At 43.7% G+C, this 26,293-nt stretch overlaps 2 protein-coding genes across 5 annotated transcripts; one reads left to right on the plus strand and one right to left on the minus strand.

The window, feature by feature from the left end:
- Positions 1–250: 250 nt before the first annotated feature.
- EIF2B2 (eukaryotic translation initiation factor 2B subunit beta) lies at positions 251–5,424 on the plus strand. Its single transcript, XM_054067199.1, has 8 exons — positions 251–454; positions 795–915; positions 1,434–1,582; positions 1,846–2,009; positions 2,281–2,376; positions 3,259–3,396; positions 4,061–4,127; positions 4,951–5,424. The coding sequence occupies exons 1-8, from the start codon at positions 295–297 to the stop codon at positions 5,106–5,108; spliced, it is 1,053 nt and encodes a 350-aa protein (XP_053923174.1). The 5' UTR covers positions 251–294; the 3' UTR covers positions 5,109–5,424.
- Positions 5,425–5,570: 146 nt separating this feature from the next.
- On the minus strand, positions 5,571–26,281 carry MLH3 (mutL homolog 3). Of its 4 annotated transcripts, none has more exons than XM_054067197.1 (13): positions 26,150–26,281; positions 21,794–25,166; positions 18,651–18,749; positions 17,909–17,979; positions 16,860–16,964; positions 14,757–14,829; positions 14,046–14,117; positions 12,945–13,053; positions 10,434–10,593; positions 9,233–9,256; positions 8,947–9,028; positions 7,500–7,651; positions 5,571–6,871 (listed from the first exon to the last, which is right to left on the minus strand). In XM_054067197.1, exons 2-13 carry the CDS (start codon positions 25,089–25,091, stop codon positions 6,800–6,802), a joined length of 4,317 nt encoding a protein of 1,438 aa, XP_053923172.1. In that variant the 5' UTR covers positions 25,092–25,166; positions 26,150–26,281; the 3' UTR covers positions 5,571–6,799. The 4 variants fall into 4 exon arrangements, with proteins under 4 accessions (XP_053923172.1, XP_053923171.1, XP_053923170.1 ...); XM_054067196.1 differs by lacking the exon at positions 26,150–26,281 and adding an exon at positions 25,817–26,050; XM_054067195.1 differs by lacking the exon at positions 26,150–26,281 and adding an exon at positions 25,724–26,050.
- Positions 26,282–26,293: the final 12 nt, after the last annotated feature.

A 26,293-nucleotide genomic window follows, 5' to 3' on the forward strand; every position in this document is an offset into this window, starting at 1 on the left:
GAACCCCGCGGGGAGCAGCTCCGCCCGCGCCGCGGCACCGGCACACGGGGCGGGGCCTGGACCCTGCGCACCACCCGCTCGCGGTTCTCATTGGCTGTGGCGGCGTGAGGGGCGGAGCTCTGGGCAGCCTCGGCCAATGGAAAGGCAGAACAGCGCGCACCGCCCTCTCGGGCTTCTCATTGGCTTCGGAGGCGCGGGGGCGGAGCTCTGTGCAGCCTCGGCCAATGGGGAGGCGGCTCGGCGGAGGCGGAAGCGACGCAGGGCGGGGCCCGGCGGCGGCGGAGCGGGGCTGCCATGGCGGGCGGCGTGAGTTCGGAGCTGTCGGAGCAGATCGAGGCTTTCGTGTCGCGGCTGCGCGGCGGCGGCGGGGAGCGGGCGCGCTCCGAGGACACGGCGCGGCAGACGCTGTCGCTGCTGCGGAAGATCGTGGCGCACGGGCGATGGAGCCGGGCCGGTGAGCGGCGGGGCCGGGTCCCCCGGTGCCGGTGGTGCCGCGGCCTGAGGGGCCGCACGAGGCTGCCCCGAGCCAGTGCGAGCAGGCGGTTCCCTCCCGCGCCAAACGCGCCGCTTGCGCTCTTGCAGGGCTCCCGAGCCGGTGTCGCACCGGGTGACTCGTCCCACGCGAAGCCCCGCGGAGCCGAACTGCTCGGCCGGGTGGCTGCTGCTCGTTCCCGGAGCTGCGATGCCAGTGTCGAGGCGGCCTGCGGCCCCGCGGCTCGCGTGGGCCGGGTGGTGGGTCGATATTCCATGGGTTCTCTTTGGGCAGCGATAACCGAGGCCCTCGTCTCTTTCAGGGGAGCTCATGGATCTGATCCGGACAGAGGGACAGCGGATGGCGGCAGCCCAACCGTCCGAGACAACCGTGGGCAACATGGTGCGGCGAGTGCTGAAGGTCATTCGGGAAGAGTACGGCAGGTGAAGCGCCCCTGTCCTGCTGCCTTACCCTCCTGGGAGCCCAGAGCAGCCTTCCCACGCAGTGCCTTCTGCTGCTTCTGCGAGACCCCTTTAGCTTCCATCACCCCCTTTGCCCGCCTCTCCTACAGAGGGATCCAGCAGTTTGCCAGCAGAAGAAGCCTGGCATGTTCAGCAGAGCTGATGACGTTTCCTCTAATGAAACTTGACTTGGCGTATGTGTTGTGGGTGCATGAGAATAGTCGGTGCCCTGACCCCAGGCTCTTCTCCTTGAGCCTGTTCCTGGTCTGTGCGCTGCAGCGTTTGCACACGGCTTATGAAGGTGTTCCCTGGCAGAGCTTTAGGTGACTTTCTGCCAGAGACAGGTAGGGACACTCTTTGGCATGGCTTGGAGTGCCTCCTGTATGCTGTTTTCCATCCTCCCTGTTCACATCAGGGTGCGCTGTGCTGTGGGGGAGTTAGTCAGCCCGGCTGTGCTCCTGCGCGCTGTCCCGAGGCTGAAGGGCTGCTTCTCTCCGCAGGCTCCATGGGCGCAGTGAGGAGAGCGACCAGCAAGAATCCCTGCACAAACTCCTGACTTCTGGAGGAATGAGCGAGGATTTCAGCACACCTTATCCTCCTCTCAGAGCTAATGTTATTGAAGCTATTAATGAGCTGCTAATAGAGCTAGGTATGGATGGGTCAGAGCTGCCTCATGAGAGGAGCTTCTTGTGGGATAAGACTTATGCTTCCTTATCATCTTAGGTGAGAGGAATACAGCAAGGATTTAGCCCTACTCCCAGGACTTAGTCTAAATCCTCTTTGGCTTAGAGAGAGATGGGTGGAACAGTGTGAAGGGAACAGTATGGGGGGCTGTTGGCTCGTGCTCATCTTCTTCTGGGAAGTGTTGCTTTTTGTGTCTGCTTTTCCACCGATGGCTTCCTTCTGTTACAGAGGGCACCACTGACAACATCGCTATGCAGGCGCTGGAGCACATCCACTCCAATGAGGTGATCATGACCATTGGCTACTCACGCACCGTTGAGGCTTTCCTGAAGGAAGCTGCCCGCAAGCGGAAGTTCCAGGTCATCGTGGCGGAGTGTGCACCGTTCTGCCAGGTGAGGTGCAAACTGTCTTCTCCAGGTGCAACGTTGTCCCACACGTCCTTTCTGAACTCTTGTCTCTGGAGACAAGCTGGTTATGAAAGTTGTGTTGGAGACGCTGAAGACAGCTTGTTATCCTACACCATGTCCTTCAGTCAGAGGCCTGAATTTGGGCACCATTGCTCGGTACTTTTGTGATTCAGACAAGAATCGATCCCCAGCATCTCCACAACTGCAGTGCAGGAATTATGTCCCAGGGGACCAACTGGATTCTCCTTCTTTTTAGGGTCATGAAATGGCTGTCCGACTATCAAAAGAGAATATTGAAACTACTGTGATGAGTGATGCAGCTATTTTCGCTGTCATGTCTCGAGTCAACAAGGTAAGGAGGGCTCCACTGGAGGAGGGATTTCACAGCAGGTTGGGCACACAGGCCTCCCAGACCAGCTGCAGGTCCCAGCAGTGATGGATGAGTTTCTTTACTGAAGACTCAAAATTGTTACAGTCCCTGTTTACAGCTGGGGTGGAGATTCAGTGTGGAACCCCAGGTCACTGTGATGACTGCACAGTGATAGGTTTTCCTGCCCTAGTCGCTAACAGGCAGAACAGTTACAAGAAAGCAAGCCAGGAAAGCCTTAAAGGATTAACCTCAGTTTTTTAAAGAAGATAAAACAAGAGGCAGAATTTCCAAGGGGGAGAAACTCCCCTTGCCTGGAACACAAGGTGGGTGGTGAAGGGAATCACAAAGGTATTTCTTTTCAAGCAGACCTGTTCTGCACTTTTATAGAGATGAAGACTTGGCACCCCAAACACAAAAAAAAGTACTTACCAAAAAATCCCACCACACCACTTCTTGTCTGTACATTTTAAGCTGCTTTACGTTATTCCCGTTTTACAGCAAGGGAATTGGTGCAGTCAGCAGTGAAGTTACTTGCACAAAGCTTACTTTGCTGGCTTGTAGAAAACAGGGAACACAGCCCAGTTTCTGCTCATCTTCTACAGTAGAAGATACATTTGTCCTCTGAAGTTCTCTGTGCTTGCCTCACTGTGCTGAAGGTGGGCTCTTGTTAGAGAGGAACGTTTTGGTGCAGAGCCAGTGCCAGGTGAAACAGATCGGGCATCCGGCTGCCCTGTAACTCCAGCTGCTGGCTGGCTGTTCTGACAAAGTCCTCCTCCAGCTCATCTGGCTGCAGGGTCCAAGCCAGGAAGCGTTCCTTCCCAGTTTGCTGTGGAACACTTATCTAATGCTGATTTGCCTTTTAAGGTCATCATTGGTACGAAGACAATCCTGGCCAACGGTGCCCTGATTGCTGTGAGTGGGACTCACACCCTGGCGCTGGCAGCTAAACACCACTCCACTCCGCTCATCGTGTGCGCGCCCATGTTCAAGCTGTCCCCGCAGGTACGTCCCGCAGCTCTTCAGGGCTGCCTCTGCTCTGCAGAGACAGGGCTGATTTTGTGCTCTGGAAGCTTAGGGTGGAGAGCAGCACCTGTCCCAAGGCGAGGCTGCTCAGTGAGCCATCTCCCTCATCTAGCGCTGCTGCTTCAGATAGGAGGTCCGCCCCAAATCTGACACAGCTCAGGATCTCCATGAAGCACCCTCCTCTGCCACATGTGCTGAGTAAGCGGTGCATTGGGTGTAACAGTGCAGACTACCGCCTGCTTGAAGCTGACATCACCATACTTGCTTTTCTTCAACTATAGCGGACTTCAGTGTTAAAAGACCCTGTTAAAAGACAGAGGTGGTAAATGGAGGTGCTCTGAACTGTTTCTTACATTCAATACTTTCTCGGTGTTGTCAGATGAAGTTGCAGACTGAGGAAGCAAATTCCCTAGGCTTTGTGGAAGGGCAGCCAGGTCATAGGAGGCTCTAAAATCTCTCAAGAAAGACCTTTTACCTGTAGATGTTACAGAGGTGCTACACACAAGCACTATTAAACAAATCGAGTGTCACCTGGCAAGTTGTCTTCCTCTGCTTTGGTTCCTTCCAGCATCCAGGGTCTGTTTTCACTAGGATAACAAGGCAGTCTCTTTTTCCTGACCTTCCTGTACTCTTTCTCATTCAGTTCCCTAATGAAGAAGACTCATTCCACAAGTTTGTGTCACCACAGGAAGTGCTGCCATTCACAGAAGGTACTGGTTCTTCTTCTTCTTCTTACAGGCTGGTCAAGCTGGTTCAGGCTGTAATTTTTCTATTCTTTTTTTAACAGCTCACATAAAATTTAAACACAAGACTGTCCTGTAACTCAAGACAGAAAATTTTGCACTTTCGCTTCTGCTCTGAAAGAGTCACCGTTTTATTACAGGATTGTGATAATGATGCCAGGCAGGTGGAAGTTTTCTGTGGGACAGAGCAGATGCCCAACGCTGAGGGCAGCTTCCTTTCCTTCCTACAACTCATGTTAATTTCTCAAAACTTTGTTATGTGATCCACATGTTGAAACCCAGTATCTCTGCAATGGACTTCCCACACAAGCACCATCTTTAGAAAGGTGTCAGCTCCCAAGTCCATTGTCAGAGAGTAAAGTCTCTTTCAAAGTTTCATTCCGATGTGACAAACTTTTGAAATAAGGATAACCGGGTTGCACAGGTTTTTAGTTTTGTCCACTTGAGGTTTTGTTGAAATAACTTTGACAGCATCAGGATTCTTGCAGTCTAATTACATACCAGCAGGTTTTTGGCAATTGTAAATCTACACCAGAGTGTGTTTGGGTTACTGCCAATAAAAACTACCACAACAGAGTGCTGCTACTCACTCATCCGAGATTGCTACATACCTGTAATTCAACATCAGTGAGGATGTTGGATGTCCCAGTGAAGGATTCAGGATGTCCCAGCTGATTTCAGGGTGGCAGGTGCATAGCTGTATTCTTCAGAGGCTCAGGAAGATGTACAGAAGGCTGTATTTACTTTCTTTAAGTTGCTTTGTCTAATACTGCTGCTGTTCACTCTACAGGGGAGATCCTGGCAAAGATCAATGTTCACTGCCCAGTGTTTGACTACGTCCCTCCAGAGCTCATTACTCTCTTCATTTCTAACATTGGGGGTAATGCACCTTCCTACATCTACCGCCTCATGAGTGAGCTCTACCATCCAGATGACTACGAACTGTAATGCCATGAATTACGTCACTCTCTGGACCTTTCCTGTCTGTCTCGTTAGAAAGGTACCGCAGCTACTTAAAGTGTACATTGCAAAGACAGGTTACTGTCTTTGCGGCGGGGAATTTGCTCCACGATGTCCTTTCCACCCAAAAGCAACAGAGAAGGCAGAGCTCTTGAGCAGGTATTGATCTGCATTGTGCTACCAGCCGTGTGGAGCTGCTAACCCACTCTGATTCTGAAACAGAAAGGCATGCATGGAACTCTCTGGGGCAGCTAAGTTGTTACTTCAAAGGGTGCTGCAATAAAGGCTGTTTACAGTGATCTCACTGTTAAGCATGTTTTCCATATACAGTTAATTTGTTTCTTTAATTAGCAGGAGTTTTACCAGTGTAGTGAGTTGCCTGCACCTATGATGCAGCTGCAGGCTTTGAAGTGTGCTTTCACGTATGAATTCGATTGGAGTTTTTGTTAGAATTTACTGACAATTTTTGGTGAGTTCCTGAAATACAAACCGTCTTTTTGTACAATGCTGGAACGGCAGTTCCATTCATGGCGAAAGGCAGATTTTCAGAAGTCCCATTGCTAGTTTGTCTGCCTCCCTGTCAGGAGGCAGAGCTCAGGCTCCTGCTTTGCTTATTGTAGTTTGAAGGTCTTTCCTCTCCTGTACTACTTTACTGACTGCAATTATTCTTCGTGGATTGACATCTTGTCTTATTTGGGAAGTTACTCATTTTTGTGAGGAGCAGCATGGAACCTCTTGGAGATCTCAGGCTCTTGCAAATCAGTCAGATCACTTTCCCTTAGTTCCTTTTACCAGTGTATGGTAGACCACTACACCACAGTTAAGGCATCAAATGAGAGTAGTTCCCACTTTTTGTTTTGCTTTTGATTCAGCAGATGTCAATATCTAGCTGATTTGGTTTTAATTTGGATGTCTGTGATTCAACAAAGAGATAGTCCTATTCCATTCAGAAATAGACTGAGACACAAAATAGAACTGGAACCTGTAAAAAAAAGTCTGCTGATCGTAAAAAAAAAAAAAAATAATGCTGTGGGCTATTTAGTTATTTCTGTGAGGTTAAGTTACTGTACCCTGAGAACGTAGGCTGTGCTAGGATTTAGAAATCTCTCACTCCAAACTGCAGGGAGCTGGAGAAAAGAGCTGGGTGTGTCATTCACTGCCTAGTTAAATAAAAACAGTGTTTATTGATCCTAGGCTGGCCTATATATACTATATAGCGTGTCAGTCCTCGTTCCAACCACTGCCATGAGTGTAAGGAAAGGGTTTAGTGTTAATTTTATTAATAAATACATCCCCATTTTCAGAGCACTGTAGAATACATTAATTAAAAGTTTCCTTTCTATTACACAGAATCACGCTATGCTTGCAGAGAAAAAGCAGTTTTGTACCTCAGTGGCTGCAACTTCTTGCCTCTGATAGCCAAGCACTACCATAACGCCTGGGCTTACAGTGTAATTTTGTGATGCTGAAGACTCTTCTCCAGGCTACAAGGCTCCTCATGCCATGTTCTCCCGCCTGGTCCCAGCTTCTTAGGTCTTACTCAGAGCAGAACTCCAGTTACTGGCTGAAAAGCTTGGCTCCACACAGGATATTGTTTTCTAGCAACACCTATCTAACAATGACCGGCATCTTCCCAACACTTCCAGTGGCTGCAGCTTTAAAATACCAGCTTTTTTTTATCACAGTCTTTTTTTTCCAAATAGCTGCCATGCTCGTGCCATCTTCCGCAGTCTCACCAAATTAGGTTTAGGCTGGAACGAGAAAAATTAAGAAGCAGTAAATCAACTAAGTAAATGAACTTCAGTGTCTCTATACCCTGTGCCCCAATACAGTCATTCCCAAGTATTTTTAATATCTAATTGAAAGTTCCACTTGAATTTCAACAGAATCCAGTTCTATAACTTAATATAGCACAGTAATAGCAGATGGGAAGAAGTGATGATTTTTTTTTAATTTAAATGTTACTATTTCTTTGCCTTTTCCCTAGTTCCCATTTTATAGCACCTTAAACTCACTCCGAGGAGGTAGGTGTTTGTTTTATTGGCATCTTTGCCATTAGCTGAATTTTAGAATTTACATGTTTTACAAGTTTTACACTTGAAAACTGAAAACATTTTATATGCTTAATTTTAAGGACCAGTGGACCCTATTCAAGTCAATGTGACCGTTCCAATGAAATATGGCAAGACCCTTGCTAAGTGTTTGCAGGACAGTTTAGTGTTTTTAAAGTTTTGTTTTATTGGTAACAGCTATGTAAAAATTCAAGTAAGACACAACCAGTGATGATGGTTTCAAATCAGTCCATTCTGGATCTTAACACACACATGCGTGACAATCCTGAGTGAGGATTATTTGAGGCGTATCTGTCCCACACAGTACCTGCTTTTCCTGTTGTAGATGGTCTACATCGGCAAGAGGCATCATGGAAGGTCTGCCGTGAGCACACTGGAAGGGCAGCTGGCAAGATGACAAAGCTTCAATAAGCCTACAGCTCTCTTCTAGAGTCAAATGCTCATTAAACTTAATAGCTCCTGAAAAAAAAGATACAAATTCTTGCACACGCTGCCAAAGAGAACTCAAAACACTCGGCAGACTTCCCTCCAGAACTGTGGTTTTCACAGAAAACAGGGCAGCTCCCCAAGATCAGCTGGGAGGCTGCAAAAGCGGTCCGAAGGCTGCAGTGTGGCAGAGAGGGCTTAGCTCAATCGAGCAGCCGGCTGCAGAAGGAGCGGCTTTCCATGGCCTGAACTTTGAATTAAGCAAAGGCTGATGGATGGTAAGATTATTAGGTTTTGGCTTTTGCAGAAGCTGCAAGGGGCAAACTGTCTCCTTTTTTCCTTTTTTTTTTTTTTTTCCCCTGATGTGCATGCAGTGGCTGAAGATGCAACCAGTTCCCAAATCAAGAAGTATTAAATGAAGACATTTAATATCAGTTCCGTAGGCTTTCTCAGTTCTGTGTGCCCGCCACTAACAGGCATCAGTTTCAAAATCAAATGCCAGTCCTGCCACTCAGTCCTTTCTCACAAGTCAGCACTTAATGGCATCCAGAGAAAATCCAAGCAGGATATTAAGGAGTCACTTCAGAGATGTTTGCAGTCTTTAGCCTTCACAGATTCCAAGACCATCTCCAATCTTTTTCAGACATAGGACTTTTTAGATACCAAAAAAAATCTGTATTATCTGCTATTTGTAGAATGCAGTAACACTGTGAAAATAGATACTTTTGGTTCACGTTTACCCTTTCAGCATCATCTTGTTAATGATGGCACAGGAACAGAGGCCAGAGCTACTGCAGCCTACACCTGTAAGGTCTGCTCATTTTCAAGTGCTGGAAAGCCATAGTTACTCAGATGTAAATTCCTACTGCGCTACTTCCAAGAGTACTTGTAAAGTCACAGGCACACTTAATTTAGCACTTTTGATACTTATATGAAAGAAAAAATGCTTTTGGAGAAGAGCGTCTAAGTCTTCTTTCCTAATTGCTTTCAAGTAGATTCCAGCACCTCTCCCTGCCCCTTCACAGAGCTGTTATTTGAATGGCTTAGAGCTCACACGGGTGAGCGCATCTCAGAGCTGTATCCTGCATTTCATGTGAGGCCTGGAAAGTATGTTAGGCCCATACGTGAGTAAATCAGTGCAGTATTGCTTGTCCCTTGTAAGTGCTGTCCCTAAAAAGCATATTATTTCCTCATCCCTAAGAAACACAGTCTGTAATTCTGGAATTCCTGCAAACACATTCTGAAACCACCAGCCCAGGGATGATGTTTGGTAGAGACGGAAAGGTTACAAAAAGAAAAAGAATGAAAGAAAAGTAGACTTTCCCTACCATGACAGGCCTGGGAAGCGAGCACCTTCAGAAACGTCAGAGGCAGTGTCCCTCGTGCTCCTCCTCCCGTTGTCTGCACCAGCTAAAAGTGTAAGGGAACATCATCTTACTTTCCATTTAATATGAGAAAAACGAACTGTAACACAAAGGAAACTAAAAATGAGGGAAAGCTAATGGATTATCTGTTCCACCCCTCTTACCTGAGGCTTAACCCACTCACTCCTTTTGGTTTATGCAGTAAGCTTTGCATTATTACAGTCAACTTTAGAAGCAGACAGCAACTTACCTCAACTTGTTCTTGAATAAGTTCCTGTAAAAAAAAGGTAATATCATCAGTTGCTATTTCTTCTTTTCATTGCCCATACCCTGCTTTGCCCACATCTGTGTATAATTTACTGTGTAACTGCCAGAGCCAGGAGGAATTATGCTGTTGCTAGTACACTGACACTGGTCTAGGTGCAAGTCCTGACCTCTCACAAGTATCTTATCAGACTTCAAACTAATCACTTGGTTTCTCTCTGCATCACTCTCCTATCTGTAGAAAGGGTACAATGGTGCTCTTAAACCTCAGAATGCAGTGAATGGGGGTTATCTTTGAAGAGCTGTCCTTTTTTCTTTGGATAATCGTCCCTATGGATTTCATTTCTGATGTCTAAAATGTAATGAATTTTGAATCGATCATGAACAGGTGCTGCCAGTCCTAATTAAAATAAAAAAAGACTGCAGAATAGATCTGCTGAAGCGCCCATGAGGTCTTGAGGTGTTGGCTAACAATGAGGGCTTGTGATGCACAGACCTGATCCCCTCCTCTGCCACTTTTAGTGCTCCTGACTCCCAAATCACACCAGCGTAGTGCATTTTGAGTTCTTCCTGATTACAGCAAGATTGGAAAATAAAATTTCATCAGATGAATCATCTCTGTTTCTTCTTTCCATATGAAGAGAGATGTACGGCAGGACTGGACTGATTCACAATGGCTCAGCCTAGTGGATGAATATAGCGCTCCAGAAATTTTAAAGAGTCCTTGTAGCAGTTATAATTGTGGAGAATTGTTTACTATGGAAACTGCAAGTAATCAGTTCAGCAATTTCCTCCTCAAACTGTAGAACATCTGGAACAGCAGCTGTTAGAAAGCTGCACTGCCCATGTAGAGATTTCATGGAAACATCTTTCAACCCTTACAATATAAGCCGTATTAATTGTTTTACTGTTCATTCAACCACTCACGAGCAGTAAACTGTTGAAACATTTGTGCTATATGCTATTTTTCTTAGCTTCTCCACTAGTCCAAGCCTGAAATAGTCTCCTGTTGTTTCTGTTACAGGTCAGGGATTTCAGCTGTGGGACTATTTGGCTACTAAAAGGGACAGCACCCACATTTGGCAAAGAACTTCAGTGTCTCCCTCATTACAGAGACACTCTTAACACCTTGGGGTCAACACAGAACAAGATCCAGTAGTACAATTTCACTCATATCCACAGCTGACCTCCACAATGCTTTTAGTGACAGGTTGTCTTTTCCGTCGTAATTCATTGGCTTCTCTTTCTATGAAACACAGTGGCACTTTCCTCACTAGAATCAAGGAACTGTTGGTCTCAGGAAATGATAATTCAAGGCCCAAGTCCTCCAAATTTTTGTAGCAGCATCTGAGGGAAATAATAGCAGAAATAAGACATCAACCACCATAGCTATGTCTCCAAAGCATGCATAAATATTTGTGTAGTACTCATACATGATTCTTTCTGCGGCAGTTCCTAAACTTGAAATCCATGCATCATGACATTCCAAGTAATTTTGCCCTTTCAGCCTATATTCAGCCATGTTATTTCACTCCGATCAACTATGTATTTTTCATGTTCCACAACCACAAGATCTAAGAGTTCCTCTGTTATGTCTACATTTATAAATTTGTCTTTTCTAAAGAGGCGTGAGTATCTGGTTCAACACACAAACACTGCAAGGCTCCTTTAAGTCTAACCTAAAAAACTGGGATCTCATTTGACACATAATATAGTAGCAAATACTTACAATGGAAAAAACTATTGTAAGAATATTACACTTGTTTAATTAACTTTATGTCCCATTAAGCAAAGAGAACCCAGGAAAGAACAACTTCTGAATAATCTGACGCTCTGTGGAAAATTACACCCAAAAATGGGACTTACAGTCAGATGAGAAAAGGAAAACAGCTGTAACAATATGGAGTTTATTTTAACTCAGGGAACATTCACTTAAACGAAAGTTGGTGAAGGTTGATTTTAAAAAAGAGATTCTATGAACAAAAAAAGAAGCTAATCTAAGCTTATTAAAATGAGCCACAAAACAAAAGCCTTCATATGGAGATGACCTGTGTAATTCTACACAAAACCAGAAGACATATAGCCTTCAGCAGGAGCAGAGGAAGACAGAAAAAGCCCATTGTGGTGAAATGACAGAACCCAAGCAGCTATTAAAGTCAGGCCTATTTTTTTTTAAGGGTTAAAAAGAAAGGAAGTTCAAGAAAGTCAACAGAACAATGCATTACTACAATGCTTAGTGGACAAATAACAGAATTGAAGCTGCAGATGAACCAGAGGTCCAGCTGAACTGTTAAACAGCAAGTGTAGCTGAAGAGAAGGGTCTGTTAGGGAAGTTAATTTGTTTCATTACATCAAACTTTGCCAGCATCAATAACAACAGATTTTAGATTTTTACATAGTGCTTTTAATTTGTAACTTTTAACTTTAATTTGCAACTTTTTAGTAAGGATGAAGACTGATAAATTAAAAAACCAAAACATTTAGCACCTGAAAGCTTCTTGAATCAGTTATCTTAAGTGATAACTGAAAATCACGACTGGCATCCCACTGCACTAAATAATTGAACTAGTGTTCAAAAGTAGATATACCGGAAATGGAAGGCATTCAAAGATGCATGTAAAACGAATTCAAAGCCGAACAAGAGGCATTACAAATATTGTGATGTTAGCAAGAACATCATTAAGAGGTGAGAACAACAAAGGCATCCGAATATTACCAAACTATAAACAGCAATAGTTAACATTCTCACATTTTTCTCTAAGGCAGGTGGAATATAATAGTGCTTTACACCTTCCTCTGGAATTTCTGGTATTGGCCATTGTCACACAACAGTTACATAATGGATACAGCAGTGATACTGTTACGACTGGAATACACCCAGAAAGGGCTTTACACCAAAGAAGTGTATCCCTGTAATAGGCAACTATCTTAACAAGGAGTGATTTAAAAGCTGTCCAGTTTGCCACAGGCATCACAAACAAGCAAGTTGAGAATACTGAGATCGTCCTGTGAATGGTAAGACAGAACTTCACCTGAAAATGAAGAACAATGCATGGGGAAAAAAAACCACAAATGCATGCGGCAGGTGACAGTCAGGGATTGGCGGGGGTGAAGTTTGATTAGCATCGACTAGGTCTGCAATAGTCCAACAACAAATCTGTAACTAGACTCTTGCAGTTAAATATCTTAATAGCAGCTAAGCCACCATCCTGAAACATTTGGGAAAAAGTGTTCATTAGTTACTCTTGGCAGGCACCTGGAATTAAGGAATGCATTTTTGAAGGACTCACAATACAAACTTTCCATGCCCCATCCTGCTCTTCTCAAACAGTGCCTGTTAAATCAGATTAGATTGATGCTATGGGCACTGCACTCTTCTGTGCACTCCCAAGTCCTGAGCCCCAGACAGCAGCATCTGTTGGAGACCGCTTTGGCACTCCCCTGGCCCACACATGAAGGTTTACTTTCCCAGGGAAACCAGAGCACATTGCAGAGGCACAGGGTTTTGTCTTGAGATGCTGTAATGGTGCCTGAGAAGCACACCTATTTTCCTCACCACAGATATAGTTGATTGGTCTTGTCTCAGGAAAGAATTGACAGCTTCTCTCCTGAGGTTCACGGTAACCTAGCAATATACAGAGATCTTCCTGGTCAACAGAGCCATCCCCAGAAGTTTAGAGCTATTTGCCATTACTAACCGTAGAAATCTTCTTTGTTCTTCTGTAACTTCAATCTCCAGAGGAGGAGAGATGGAGGAGGACAGTAATTTCTTCTTGCCACATGCTGCAGCTTCCTTCTCATAAGAATCTGTAAATGAATCATTTAGAAGTATCCTCTCTTAGAATATTTACGCTGACATTACCCTTAATGACCCTGTGGTTTGGCATGTAATCCTCTGTTTGGATTAAGAAGTGACCACTGAATGCCTTCTCCTGAAACTTGTGGGGGACTGAGAATGTCACACACCAGACATCTGGTCTCTGGGGAAGGCTTGGTTAATGCCACTTCGTTTTTTCCCACCAGTTCCAAAAAAGAGTCACCCTAAATAGCAAAAAAAGCTACTGATATATTTAATCCAACTCACAGACAGCAATTTTTCCACAGAAAAGTCTGACATAAACCGGAATTAAAATACTATTTACTAAGTATTTCTCCCTTCAGTCTTTAACTTTTTTCAGTACCTGACCAAAAGGAGCAGAGTTCCTGGAACCCTCTCTGCAGGAACTGTGCAGTATTTATTGATGAAATAGAAGGTCAATGATTTTTAAGCATTCAATGGATGACTATTGTGCTTTTTAACACTGAAACTAATGGCTAATGAGCTTACAAGGAAGACCATTATCCAATTTGCAAACAGTTTCAGACTCTGGAAATTTTAGGCTTTAAGCACAGTATTCAGCTAAAAAGGAACCAAATGAACTATGCTCTTTGCTCTGCATCCCGTGTCTCACTCTTCACAGCATAACCGCATAATCTCATTGATGTTGTTCTATTTCCTCTTCATTGTTTTTCCTATCAGTCTTCCTGCTCTTTCATTAGATCGGGACTATTTTAGTTTGATAGTTCTGTGGGTAGGGAGCATATCTTCTATTTTTGGAAATGCTGTAACAATACTCAGATACCAATACTATGACGGCTACGGATACTGAATGCCTGCACCCTCCTAGGCATCAGGATAAAGATGTCAAATGAATATCCTAGTCAGTTAGCAAGGTTTCCCTTTCAGACAGCTTATTTGTACTTTTCTGTGCACCGATTATCTTTCTTCCTGAGACTAAATATACTGACTGAATACTCACCTGCAATAAGCTGCTCCAAGCGGATCCGTTCATGTGCTGCATGTTGGTCCACCAAAATCAAGAGGTTTCCATCTAAAAATGTACCACAAGAGATGAGAAATAGGCAACTTTGTAACAGACAACCCTGCAGGTTCGGAAGACCGACCACTCTCTAGAGGCCACATTTAGAAGATAATTATCAGCCAGTTTTACAGAAATAAAGTGAGGAGGAGGCTGTGTTGGCAGAACATAAAGTCACTACAGAACAGGAATGTAATGATCCAAATTAAGGTCATTAGATTGAGTCAGAAATTCTTGTCTACTGCCATCTTTATCTAACTTCAGAATGAGAGCTGAGGTCACTCACAAGCTGTTCTGTCTAATACAGTCTTTAAAAATGTTACAAAAAGTACTGGTTTTGAATGCCTTTTTTGTAGGCTTCAGCAAGCTTCCACAACGCCTATGTCCAGACATTGTGAACACAGTCTGAAAGATGTCAGTAATCTGAGTAGGATCTATTTTTATAGCACTAATCTGAAGGCAGTAGGAACATTCAACAACATCCAAAATAAAGACAAAGAAGATCCAGGAAATTTCAAGTGAAGACTAACATTTTCCTCTACTCACAATATCATCCCAAGGCAAGAAGAGAATACAAATAGTACAGTGTTCCCTCTGCAGTCTAACTGCACTTGACAGCCACCTCCACTTCATGTTAATAACCACTCTTACCTGCTTTTTTATCCATTTCATTCCTAGTGTTGATTAAACAAACAATAAATTTATTGTCCACTTGCTGAAGAACCTGTAAAATACTCAGAAAAATCATCACTCAGTGGTAAAGTTATTTTTAAAATGAAGGTAAACAAAAGAAGACAACAATTAAAATGGTTCAAGCACAACAAATAGGTAGTAGGATGATTAGGGGAGTATAGACCACATATTTTCTCATCCCAAAGACTTGAAGAATTTGGCCTAGCAAAACCGAAGGTATATAATTACTCTCTATTTAGAAAGTGAGGGGCTAAATATGGAAAAGGCAGCAATTATTTAAGCTAAAAGACAATTACTGGCAGAAGGTCAAATGACCATAAATCTGTTCACGAAACAGTTTAGTCTGGAACTAAGAGAAAGTTTCAAAACATCCAAGAAATTGATTCTGGATCATTTTTTTCAAAGACAGACATAAGGGCAAAAGCTCTAATTGTTCTAAGGTGGAGCTGGAAATTTACAGAACAGATTACATGCCTATGCAGAAGCCTCCTTGAGATCAGAATTAAAGCTGTGCACAGCAACTCTGCGTATATGATTTGCTGATATCACTAGAATGTAAACAACCTTTCAACCTGCCCTGTGTTTAAAGACTTAGGCTGATCATCTCTAGAAGCCAGGAAACAATTTTTTTCCTCATTTTCTGATGCAGAATTTGCCTCTGTGACACAATTCCACCTTCCTCTCAAGCATCAGGAATCAAACAGAGCTACAGGGAATGCTGAGCAGGGATGCACAATGCTTTCAGTGTCTTATTGTTAGATTAAAATTAACAGATATGGTGTTAGAGAGGAAATTCTCCCCAAGTCGCATAGATAGAGCTCACCCTGAATTCTCTATCTCACAACATTGTTCACCTCCTAGGTAAAAATGAATAGATGATCTTATTTCTTTGCAGTGATGCAAGACATTAATGATTCTATTCTTTTCCTTTGGCACGATGCAACATTTTGTGCCTTTGGTCTTTTCTACAGAGATTCTCAAAATTGCTATAGGGCACTCAAGGCAGGATTTAGTTTCTTCAGAGATGGGGAAACCATAATTTCTTCTAGCTTTACCTTCTTAAAAACACACACAGGAAAACATTATGCAGGTAAAGTTAATCACAGGAACACTAACTTTTAAACAACAGTTCTTATGAGGACTGAACAGAAGAATGCTACCTTCCATTTTCCATCTTTCCTCTCCTGTCTTTTTGAAACAATCTCTTTACTGAAATAACTTTACTGATTCTTGTTATTCTTGCACACACAACAGAAGGGAATCATTTGGATCCTTGTCCACCCTGAAGATCAACATTACCGTGCCCCATACAGTCAGAACCTGCAGTCTCAAAGTCAGCAGCCTAATTGCATGAGAATAATGCTAAGAGGGAGCATAACTCTTTCATCATTGGGATGCAAGAGAGGGAGAGAATCTACTTTGGTGTTCCTCTCCAGGCAAACCGTCAACAAATGTAAGTTGAAGACATACACTCATATTAGCTTTTAAGTTAACATTCAAAACTTTTGATAAAAGAACACTAAACCAGTTAAACTCAATGCTAAGATGCCATTTTTAAGAACCACTTTTAAGAGCAGACAATTTTTCACTGAAAGTGAAATTTCAAGTCTTTCCACGAAATCTGGGATTTGCTTTTGAAACTACTCTGCTGAAGAATTACATTTCTAAGGTCAATGAAAATGCAAGATGCACGTCACAGATTTCAGAGAAATATGAACTAAGCAAATGCCTACAGTAAATATTAAGAACAGCTCATTGAAATATCATTTAATTAACAGTGTTTCTAAGCAGCAATAGCAGGCTGCCTCTTGATTTGATTTAACCATACAGTAAAGAAAGTTACTTGCGAATAGCTGACTAGCTGTGAGTTGACACAGTTCTGGCATGACATATGTGTCTGCCAGTATCACACAGCAACCAAGAATCCTGTTCATGCTTGCGAAAATTAGGGATATGGACCATTTCCCTGATCACCTCTTTCCCACTAAGCAGAAACATCAGCAAATCCTCTCAGCTGAGTAGGAATTTGTGGGTGAAAACTAGTAACAGATCATATTGTACCTGCATTGAATGAACCATGTCTTTGGTGAAACGATAAGGATACAAGATATTGTGAATTTTCACAGCCAGAGTGTCAGCCTGACTGCTGGTCACATCAACAGCAATCTGTAAAAACAGAGTTACTGATCAGGCAGGCTAAAAAGGATGTGGCAAAAACCAAACACAAAAAAATCTCCCAACAAATCAGCATTAAGAAAAACTGGAAATAACTCTGTATTTTGACCAACCAAGCTTTCTACACAAGAGTAGCACTAGTGAGAGATACCGTTCTGCTTCTATCCCCATTTACTTTCCCATACGGATATTACCTGCTAATTTCAATGCATTCAGCTGGTTTCAAGCACCTGCCAGAAAACCTGGTTAATTTTCACCCTAGGTGAGCTTTCAGTGGCTTACATTACGAAATGACATGAGTCAGAGTACACTCACAGCAACCGCTGAACAGAACTGTTCCTTTTCAGAAACTCACCAGCAGGTGGTTTGCTACTGTCTCTATTGTTTGCAGGTGGAAATGATTACATATGTATGTTTACACACACAGAACACAATGATTAAAGATAGTGCTACCGCATGACAACAAAGGAAGTTTTTCTGAAAGCTCCAACATTGTTTCCCTCTCACACACTATAATCCTGCCAGGCTGAAAAACAAGTATAGTAAAATACATTCTTAAGACCCAGAGAAAAAAAATGAGTGATTTTAACTCTGTCCATGAAGAAGACAGACACCATATTACAATTTTGACATCCTTTTAGTTTTAAGATTACTAGCTCTAGAGGGAAAGACTGCTTACAATGATGTTTTGCTTTTGAAATGAAATAAAGCAAAAGGTTAGCTTGATACCTGCTTCTCTGGCTTTGAATAAATCCACAACGTCTAACATATAAGCAGTCTATAAAAACACACATCTCCCAGAACTATGGTCTGATCTATCACTGAATAACTTATATGCAAAGGTTATAATATTTGCAGTTTTGGTCCCCATGTCAGAAAATAACAGGAGGCTAAATAGACTCCTATTTTAGCATGAGATATGAGAAAATACTTACCTCCGGGCAGGGAACAAAAACAGGATTATCCCATTCTGAAAGCAAAGACTGGAGAGATTCCCCTTCAGCATCTAGAAAGGAACACATAGTTAATACAGGGACTATCACCCTCTGTCAGTAGAAGGTGCATTGGGTACCTCTACCTAACACAAGTATGTCTTTTTTCCGTCATAAAAAGGGGAGAAAGTAGAAATAAATAACAGAACACGAGATTGGGATTCTCTATTGTCTGCTCTAACTTGGAAGAACACTGTGCGGCTTTCCGACTCCTAAACATGCCGCAGCACAATTCAACAGGCCCTGGAGAAGGGGCAGGGAGCGGGGAAAGAAAGACCTTTTTAGCTACCCGCTCCTTCTGGACAAAGCCACATACCAGAAAGATTATTTCATCCTTTCCACCACAAAAAAATGGTGAGGTTTGAAGCTATTTTTCACATTCCAAGGTTGGAACGAGTACAAAGAAGGGAGTAGGTAATTATTCTTTAAACTACTGACATAATTCAACAAAGAACTGGGTATTTCATCCTGTAAATAAGTATCCCCTAACCTGCATTCAACCCTAAAAGATTTTTTTTTTCCAGTTCTGGATTTGAGATGACTCACACGGTCCCATTGTTAACAGACCTTGAGTAATTCTGGGTTCCTGTTGGGACATCTGGGAGAATTCTTTGATTTTTTTTTTATTTTATTTTTTTTTTTTTTTTTTACCACAGAACACTGTGTCCTGGAAAGCTGACCCTACCTCTCAGATCCTGGCTTGCTAGAGTCTTCTCTTTCCGAGGTCTAGGAAGGAATGGTAGCACAATCTCACTTCTAAAGGGATGGCACCTGAACTGAATCCCTAAACACAATATAAATTTACTGCTGCAGATTCAACAGCATGCAAAATGCAGCTATACAATTGTTATATTCTCATAAATAAGCGTGTGCTTAGCCCTGTACAAATTAGAGTATCCCGCAGATTTTACAATCTAACATGGAGAAATAATAGCATGTATGTAGAAAGCTGAGAAGTATCTGACAAATTTGTGTCAGAAATGAATTATTGTAAAATATTACTGCAGCTTCTGCAAGACTGTCCTTAAAAACTGGCTACTACTTTAATCACATAAGAATTATTTCCAGAATTAATGCAATCAGAAGTGTTATTCCCCGAGGAAAGAGGAGGCATATAGCAAAGTCTGTCAGATATCAAAACACTTTTGACTTCCCTCTGATAAGGTGAGTCAAACCTGTCAGTCTATCATCACCCCTATCAATACTTAATTCAGTTATCAGGAACTCGTAAAACTTAAGACTACAAGTCAGTGAGACCACATGAGATATCAGAGTAAGCCTAACAACATGTTCCTACCCACCCAGAAATGATTTAACGATATTACAAACCAGCACTGTTATCAAGATTATTAAGAAAAGTGGCTCAGATTTCCAGCACAGTGGTAAACATTTCACCCTTCCTTCAGTACAATTTAGACTTCTATTCTTTGTGAAATAATAACAAATTAATAAAGTTCCTCTCTACTAAGAAATTAAGGGTGTGCATTCAGGAAAAGTGGCAGAGTGATGACGCCAAAGAAAACCAGCTGCGTGCTGATAAGCTCAGTATGAAAAGCCTCTAAGAGATCCTAGGCCAGTCTGTAGACTCCTGACTGTTGGCTCCACTCCAGTAAGGACCAATGATGGTCCTACCCTGGGGACCAAGAATCCTTTCCAGAATCCAGACTGGCAGCCCAGCACAGGACAGTAACTCAGCACTCACGTACGCTCGCAGCCCAGAAGGCCAACCATATCCTGGGCTGCATCCAAAGCAGCGTGGCCAGCAGGGTGAGGGAAGGGATTCTGCCCCTCTGTTCCTCTCTTGTGAGACCTCACCTGGAGTATTGCATCCAGTTATGGAACCTAAACGTAAGAAGGAGATGGAGCTGTTGCAGCGAGTCCAGAGGAGGGCTATAAAGACGATCGGAGGGCTGAAGCACCTTCCCTACAAGAACAGGCTGAGACAGTTGGGGTTGTTCAGCCTGGAGAAGAGAAGGCTCAGAGGAGATCTTACAGGAAACTTCCAGTGCCTGAAGGGGCTACAGGAGAGCTGGAGAGGGGCTATTCCTAAAGGCTTGTGGGGATAGGACCAGGGGGAATGGGTATAAACTGGAGAGGGGCAGATTTAGACTGGACATTAGGAAGAATTTCTTCACCATGAGAGTGGTGAGACACTGGCCCAGGTTGCCCAGGGGAGCTGTGGCTGCCCCATCCCTGGAGGTGTTTCAGGCCAGGTTGGATGGGCCTTGGGCAGCCTGAGCCAGTGCGAGGTGTCCCTGCCCATGGCAGAGGGGTTGGAACTGGATGATCTTTACAGTCCTTTCCAACCCTAATTATTCTATGATTCTATTCTATGGTTCTATGATCCCATTGTCACAAAACTCAGAACAGAGGCCAAGATGGCCTGATGCAGTTCCCGGTAAACCGTGGCAAGTTGAAGAACACTACCTAATTCATACCTTGACAGAAATTTTATAGGCATTATCATTGAAATATATTATCCCTCAAGTTCACAGAAGCATCTATCTCCTACGTGAAGAGAAGTCCAGTATTTTATATGTAGAATCATAAATAAAGATTCATTTCCCTGCTTCTTGCTGCAGGCAAAATCCTTGTTCAGGACATACATTTTTTATAAAGTTAGGATTTTCTTGCCCAAAGACCAGTGAGAATTCAAAGCTGGCAGAGATATTGATATGTTTTTCCTGACAAGTAACATCAGAAAAGGTGCTGAGGGCAATAATGTACACTTCATACATGCAAACAATACAGAATTACCACACTTGAGCAGAAATTAAGAGTGTTAGTCAAGGACATTTGTGCTTTCAAGTAATTTTATCTAATAAACACAGAGATGATCTCCTTATAACAAATTTACTTGAAACACAACAAATATTACGAATTATTGGCATAAATTATTACTGAAAAGGGAATACATTAACAACCAAAAATATCCATTGCATCAGTGTTTCTATGACTGGTGATAAAGAAGGAAGTAACAGACAAAAATGGAACAAAATAGAGGCTACAGTGATTGATTAGATGAACATTTCACGGGAGAACTAAGTCCAAACTAATTTTTTAAAACAAATTATACAGTAGAAAGTAGGATCTACATGACAAACGGCTGCATCTTCGCTCATAAAATCTGCTCACAGACAGATAGAGGAACAATTTTGAACAAAGACATATCAGTGGAAGGGGAAATTATCAAAGGCACTACTCTGCCAGGCCAGACCAGGAGGACACAGAAAGCCAAACCGTGACAGATAGATCAACAAAGACTCACAAAGACCATACTGCTGAAAAAGCAATACAATGTAGTGCCTTGTCACTCCTGCAAAAGCTCCATCATCAAACCACCAACAGTGGTGTACAACACCTCCTACAATACTAAGTACAAAGGAGCAGTCTTCCAAAATCTGCGGAAAGGACACATTCTCAATGAAAAAGTTAGATTTCTGTTAATTTTTCAAGGGTTCTTTTAAATTTCGCATGCAGTTAGGACAAAATTTTTCTAGTACACTTACTTTAAAGTGTGTCCCTCGCTTTCTATATGACAACAATTATAGATGACTGTGATCACAGTAAATGTCCTGATGTGCAAGCAGCTGCCTGTCAAAGTGCTGACCTTTCTTTTTATTGTCTTATTAAAAACTATTTTTCAGTATCTTGAATGTTAATGTGTTGCTTTCTCCATAGTCTCCAACACCTCCCTGTTTTTCATAAGGCAGTGGATATTTCAGTATGAATTGTCAACTACTGGCAGCGAGGTATTTTATGCACCTAGCAGATCACAGTGTTCCTCACCCCATTTGTACAACCACCACCACCTCCCCACCCCCTTACCATTCTCTGAGACAACATTCACAGCCATTGTTGTTATATCTTGGATGCAGGGAGCTTGAAATCCTTCAGTGGGAGGAGTGCTGTAGGTGCTGAGGCCAGTTGCTGTATTGATGTATATTGTCCTACCAGACGAAACATCAAAATCTTGCATCCAGTTCGAACACCACAAATCATTCCTGGGATCATCTGTGCTTGTGTTGTTTGCAGAGCAACCCAAGTTATTTGGGAAGGTCATATGGGGAACCTCAGTATCTTCCAAATCTTGTTCTGAGGATTCGTCTAACACACTTTTATCTTTACAGACGACGTTAGGACAATCCTTTTTAGCACGTAACAGTAAAGCGCTGCTTGAAGAGACTGTGTACGCCCCTCCCGTGCTGCTGAGTGATGATGGGCTGATGGTACTTTTCATGGCCGCTGCTCCCGTAACATCTGATCGTAAGCACGCATCCCCCTTAGAAATGCTGTAACTACATTCCGTCATTTTTTCCACTGAGGATTTATATGTTTGACAAGCATCATACAAAAAATCATTTTTTGAAGATTCAAGACCAAAACAGTTGTCCTCTTTTCTACTTGAATCTGTTGGGAATTGTTCAGCAAGTTGCTCTACTTCTTTTTGGTCACTTCTCATTCTGGACAATTTGGATGACAATGATCCTGGAGATCTTTTACAGCTTATTTTTTTTTCACAAGCCTCAGAGTAATCAGACAATGTCAAAGGACTCTGACAGAGGGTTTGCTTGTCCTGTGAGGCCTCTCCACTGCAGAACGAAGTCTCTTCCAAAGAATGAAAAACTTGGCTACTATTTCTAAAACCTCTATCTTCCACAGCTGGAGTTTCACAAGTGCTCATACTACCATGTTTGTCACTCTTGGAAAAGTCACAATTTGCTTGTGAATTACAAGCTGGGAGGCCAAATTCACTCTGTTCTGACAACGGTGTTGCTAGTGTACACCCGACTCTCCCATAGTATCTCCTGAACTTTTCCAATGAACCCAGCTGTTTGGACAGGCTCAGCTTCTTAGAGGGCTGAGATCTTGGCACGGCTATTTGTCTTCTAGTGCTATTTACAACTTTATCGTAAGGAATAGCTGAAGAAGTTGTGGTTGGCAATTCTGTAACATTTGATGTCTCATAACGTCTTTTACTGGTGGCAATAGGTATAGCTACCCTCTCACTCACTTGATTTGACAAAGTTTTGTTCTCTAACCACTCATTACCATCAGCCCCACATAATTCCCTGGTGTAAGTAGTATGTTCTTTATTTGTATCATTGGAAACAGCCTCAGCATTTAAAGACTGAATCGGAAATTTCACTTTGTGGCCAAAAACATTCTTAGCACTGACAGGGCCAGGTCTACACTGCGTGTTTAACGCAGGATTTGTTTCTGTTTGGTCACGTTCCTGTGAGGGTTCACCTTGCATAACATGTGTTATGAGGCCCGTAGAGCACAACTTTAATGACACTGAACTAACAGCCCCTCCTCCAGCATCATCTATCGCTTCAGCTCCTTCCCTGTCTCCTCTTCTTGCACTACGCAGTGTTATCAGTGAACTTTCAGAGGCAGTCTCTGGTCTCACTGCTGTTTCCGTAAGGTCTCCTCTCTCAGACAGCAACTGAACAACATCATTATTTAAGACATGGATTGTGTTTCCTTGCTTCCCTACCTTGCCTTGCTGCCTTCCCACATCTTTTATATAATTCTCCGCACAATGCTGCACGTCACCACAGCTGTCTGCTTTTCTTGTTTCTGATCTGTCCCCTCCACTAAAAGAGGAACATAGATTTTCTGAAGGTTTCAGATAAGTATCAGATGCTTTTTCGGAACTGTTGGTGTGTTTCGGCTCCTGCTCTGAGATATTTGATATAATGGAATCAGAAGCTGTGTCATCTTTGCTGGGCAGTGGGATCTCCACTTTGTTGTTTCTACATGGATGGGATGGTTCAACAATCTTCTGATTTGAGGTAATTTCAGTTTCCTGTAAATTTTTATTTGACTCTATAAGATTCAAAGATTCAATCTTTTTCCCAGCCACAGACTTCCTCTTGACATGTTTTGATTGCAAGTTACACATTTCATAGGAATCCACAATTTCATCACACGCTTTCTTAAAAGTGTCTTGGATGCTCTTCTCCTCAGAGATTGAGAGCTTCAGAGCTGGAGCATTAGAAAAACTAAAGTCATTATCTTCATTAAATTCCCTGATGTCCTCACTACACGGTTCAATAAATAAATGTTCTCGTTTCAAAAATATTTTCACTCCTTCCTCTACGCAAGTGAGAAGAACGTCCCAGTTCTTGAACTCAATTAGAGTTTTTGCAGGTTCCAGACATACATCATAGTCACTGTACGCACAGGTCACGTTCAGAATAAAGATCCCATACAGCTCTGGGCCACTACGATGGTGACCAGGACTTGAGCTAGTCTGTCTGCTCACAGGGCCACTTTTTGCCTTGCAAATGACACTTTCTTTTCTTAATAAAAAATCAATTAGTTTATGTATTCTTGTCTTTAAAACAAGCCTTCTATTCACATATAAGAACTGCATATTCTTGTTGTAATGTCCTTCAATACTTATATAACCACTTAGCTCAAATCCCCCAGACTTATGTTTAATTTCTCGTAACTTCTGCGATCTGTTCAGTCCATAAATTTGGCAAAATCGCGAGTACACATCTCTTGTTTTAGGGAGCCGAAGCACCATAGAACAAGTAGCATCATTCCTTAAAGAGAGTGAAACAGAGGGATGCATCAGTGAAATAGCCTCTACTTTCTGTCTCACTCTCTCAAATTCCAACGCGTGATCCATACACTTTCTCCTCACTGGTAACTGATAGAACAGATTACACACGGTCACTGTAGTTCCACCGCTCGGTCGGTTCAATTCAGCTTCGCAGACTTCCAGTGCTTGCCCATTGTGAAATATTTTCATAAAAGTTTTTGCTGTTTTGCTGGTCTTGGATGAAATTTCCACTATGCTGGCCATGTTGGCTATGCTTGCCACAGCCTCACCTCTAAAACCGTAGAACATCAGGTTCTCCAAGTCTCCCACTGAGCTGCACTTGCTGGTAAAGTACCGTTTTCCTACTGCATTTAAGTCCTCTCTCCCCATCCCGGAGCCGTTGTCCACCACCTGTACCTTAAAAGCTTCCAAATCCACCCTGACAGCTACACATGTCGCTTTGGCATCGATGCTATTGAGGACGAGTTCCTCAACACACTGCCCCAGAGAGCCGATAGTCACTCCAGAACGCAGCCTGGCTCGTACATCTTCCACCAAACATTTGATCATGGCAAAAGCAGGAGATGAAAAACTGGAGAAACTGCAGAGAGGAGCTCACTCATTTACGTTCCCTAAAACAGCTCTCTGCGAAGTGAGAAGAAAAAAACAGAATAAATAATTAAAAAAAAAAAAGAACATAAATACAAATTAGAGGAAAAACCTTTCATTTATTGCACTTGGCCTCTCAAATAGACGTCTCTGAGTTTTCCTGGTATTTGCCTGGCATGGAGGCTTTTTCTGTGATTACTTTCCTGCTTAGGCTCTGCCTACACATAGAATCACAGAATCACCAGGTTGGAAAGGACCCACTGGATCATCGAGTCCAACCATTCCTACCAATCCCTAAACCATCTCCCTGAGCACCTCATCCACCCATCCCTTAAACCCCTCCAGGGAAGCTGACTCCCCCCCTCCCTGGGCAGCCTCTGCCAGTGCCCAATGACCCTTCCCGTGAAAAATTTTTTCCTGATGTCCAGCTTATAGTTTGGATTGGGAGGGGCCTTAACGATCACGGAGTTCCACCCCCGTGCCACGGGCAGGGACATCCCATGGATCAGCTGTCCCAGGTGGCGCCTCATCCCTGGTGCCCTCAGGGGTCTGAGCCCATTCTCCAACCAACCATTCCCAAAGCCCATTCCCACCAGGACGAGGCGGGATCCAAGCGACCCGCAGGTGTCAGTCAGGAAGGCGCAGGAAGGAGGGGGGGGGGGGCGCTGCGTTCCTCTCGTTTTCACCTCAAAATCCTCCCGTAAACCCACGATCGCTCCATTCCGGGCAGTGAGCGGCTGCTACGGTTCGCCCAGAGGAGGAACGAAGCGGGTTCGGGGGGCGGATCGCGCGGTTTGTGCGGAGACCCCGCTCTTTCCCAGCCCCGCACGGTTCTCCACAGGGGACTGAGGGGTCCCCGCGCGCGCACAGCTCCGCACTCCCCCTCCCCTCCCGCTCCGGCCGCCGGGCCCGCACGCGGCCCCCGCCCCACCCGCAGGGAGCGCATCGCGCATGCGCGGCGCGGGCCATGCTGGGAGTTGTAGTTCTGCGCCTCGCCGTGGACTCTACCGGAAGCGCACCTTCCCGCGGGGCTCGGGTTGGTCCTGCCACCGCGCAGCGCCGCACCGACACGTGTCGGGAAAGCCATGGCGCTCAGAGGGCTGCGTTCCGCTCCACTCCTGTATGACACATCCATTCCACGCGAGAAGCTCCGAAGAATTTTA

This window comes from Cuculus canorus, chromosome 5 (genome assembly GCF_017976375.1).
Source record: "Cuculus canorus isolate bCucCan1 chromosome 5, bCucCan1.pri, whole genome shotgun sequence".
NCBI lineage: Eukaryota > Metazoa > Chordata > Aves > Cuculiformes > Cuculidae > Cuculus > Cuculus canorus.

Coding starts and splice junctions, on each gene's coding strand:
- MLH3 (XM_054067197.1), bottom strand. CDS start 25,091: ATGATCAAATGTTTGGTGGAAGATGTACGAGCCAGGCTGCGTTCTGGA. Junction 16,965..17,908: donor TTTTTGTTCCCTGCCCGGAG/GTAAGTATTTTC, acceptor CTGTTTTTACAG/ATTGCTGTTGATGTGACCAG. Junction 9,257..10,433: donor TCACTAAAAGCATTGTGGAG/GTCAGCTGTGGA, acceptor TTTTTTTTACAG/GAACTTATTCAAGAACAAGT.
- EIF2B2 (XM_054067199.1), top strand. CDS start 295: ATGGCGGGCGGCGTGAGTTCGGAGCTGTCGGAGCAGATCGAGGCTTTC. Junction 916..1,433: donor ATTCGGGAAGAGTACGGCAG/GTGAAGCGCCCC, acceptor TTCTCTCCGCAG/GCTCCATGGGCGCAGTGAGG. Junction 2,377..3,258: donor TCATGTCTCGAGTCAACAAG/GTAAGGAGGGCT, acceptor TTGCCTTTTAAG/GTCATCATTGGTACGAAGAC.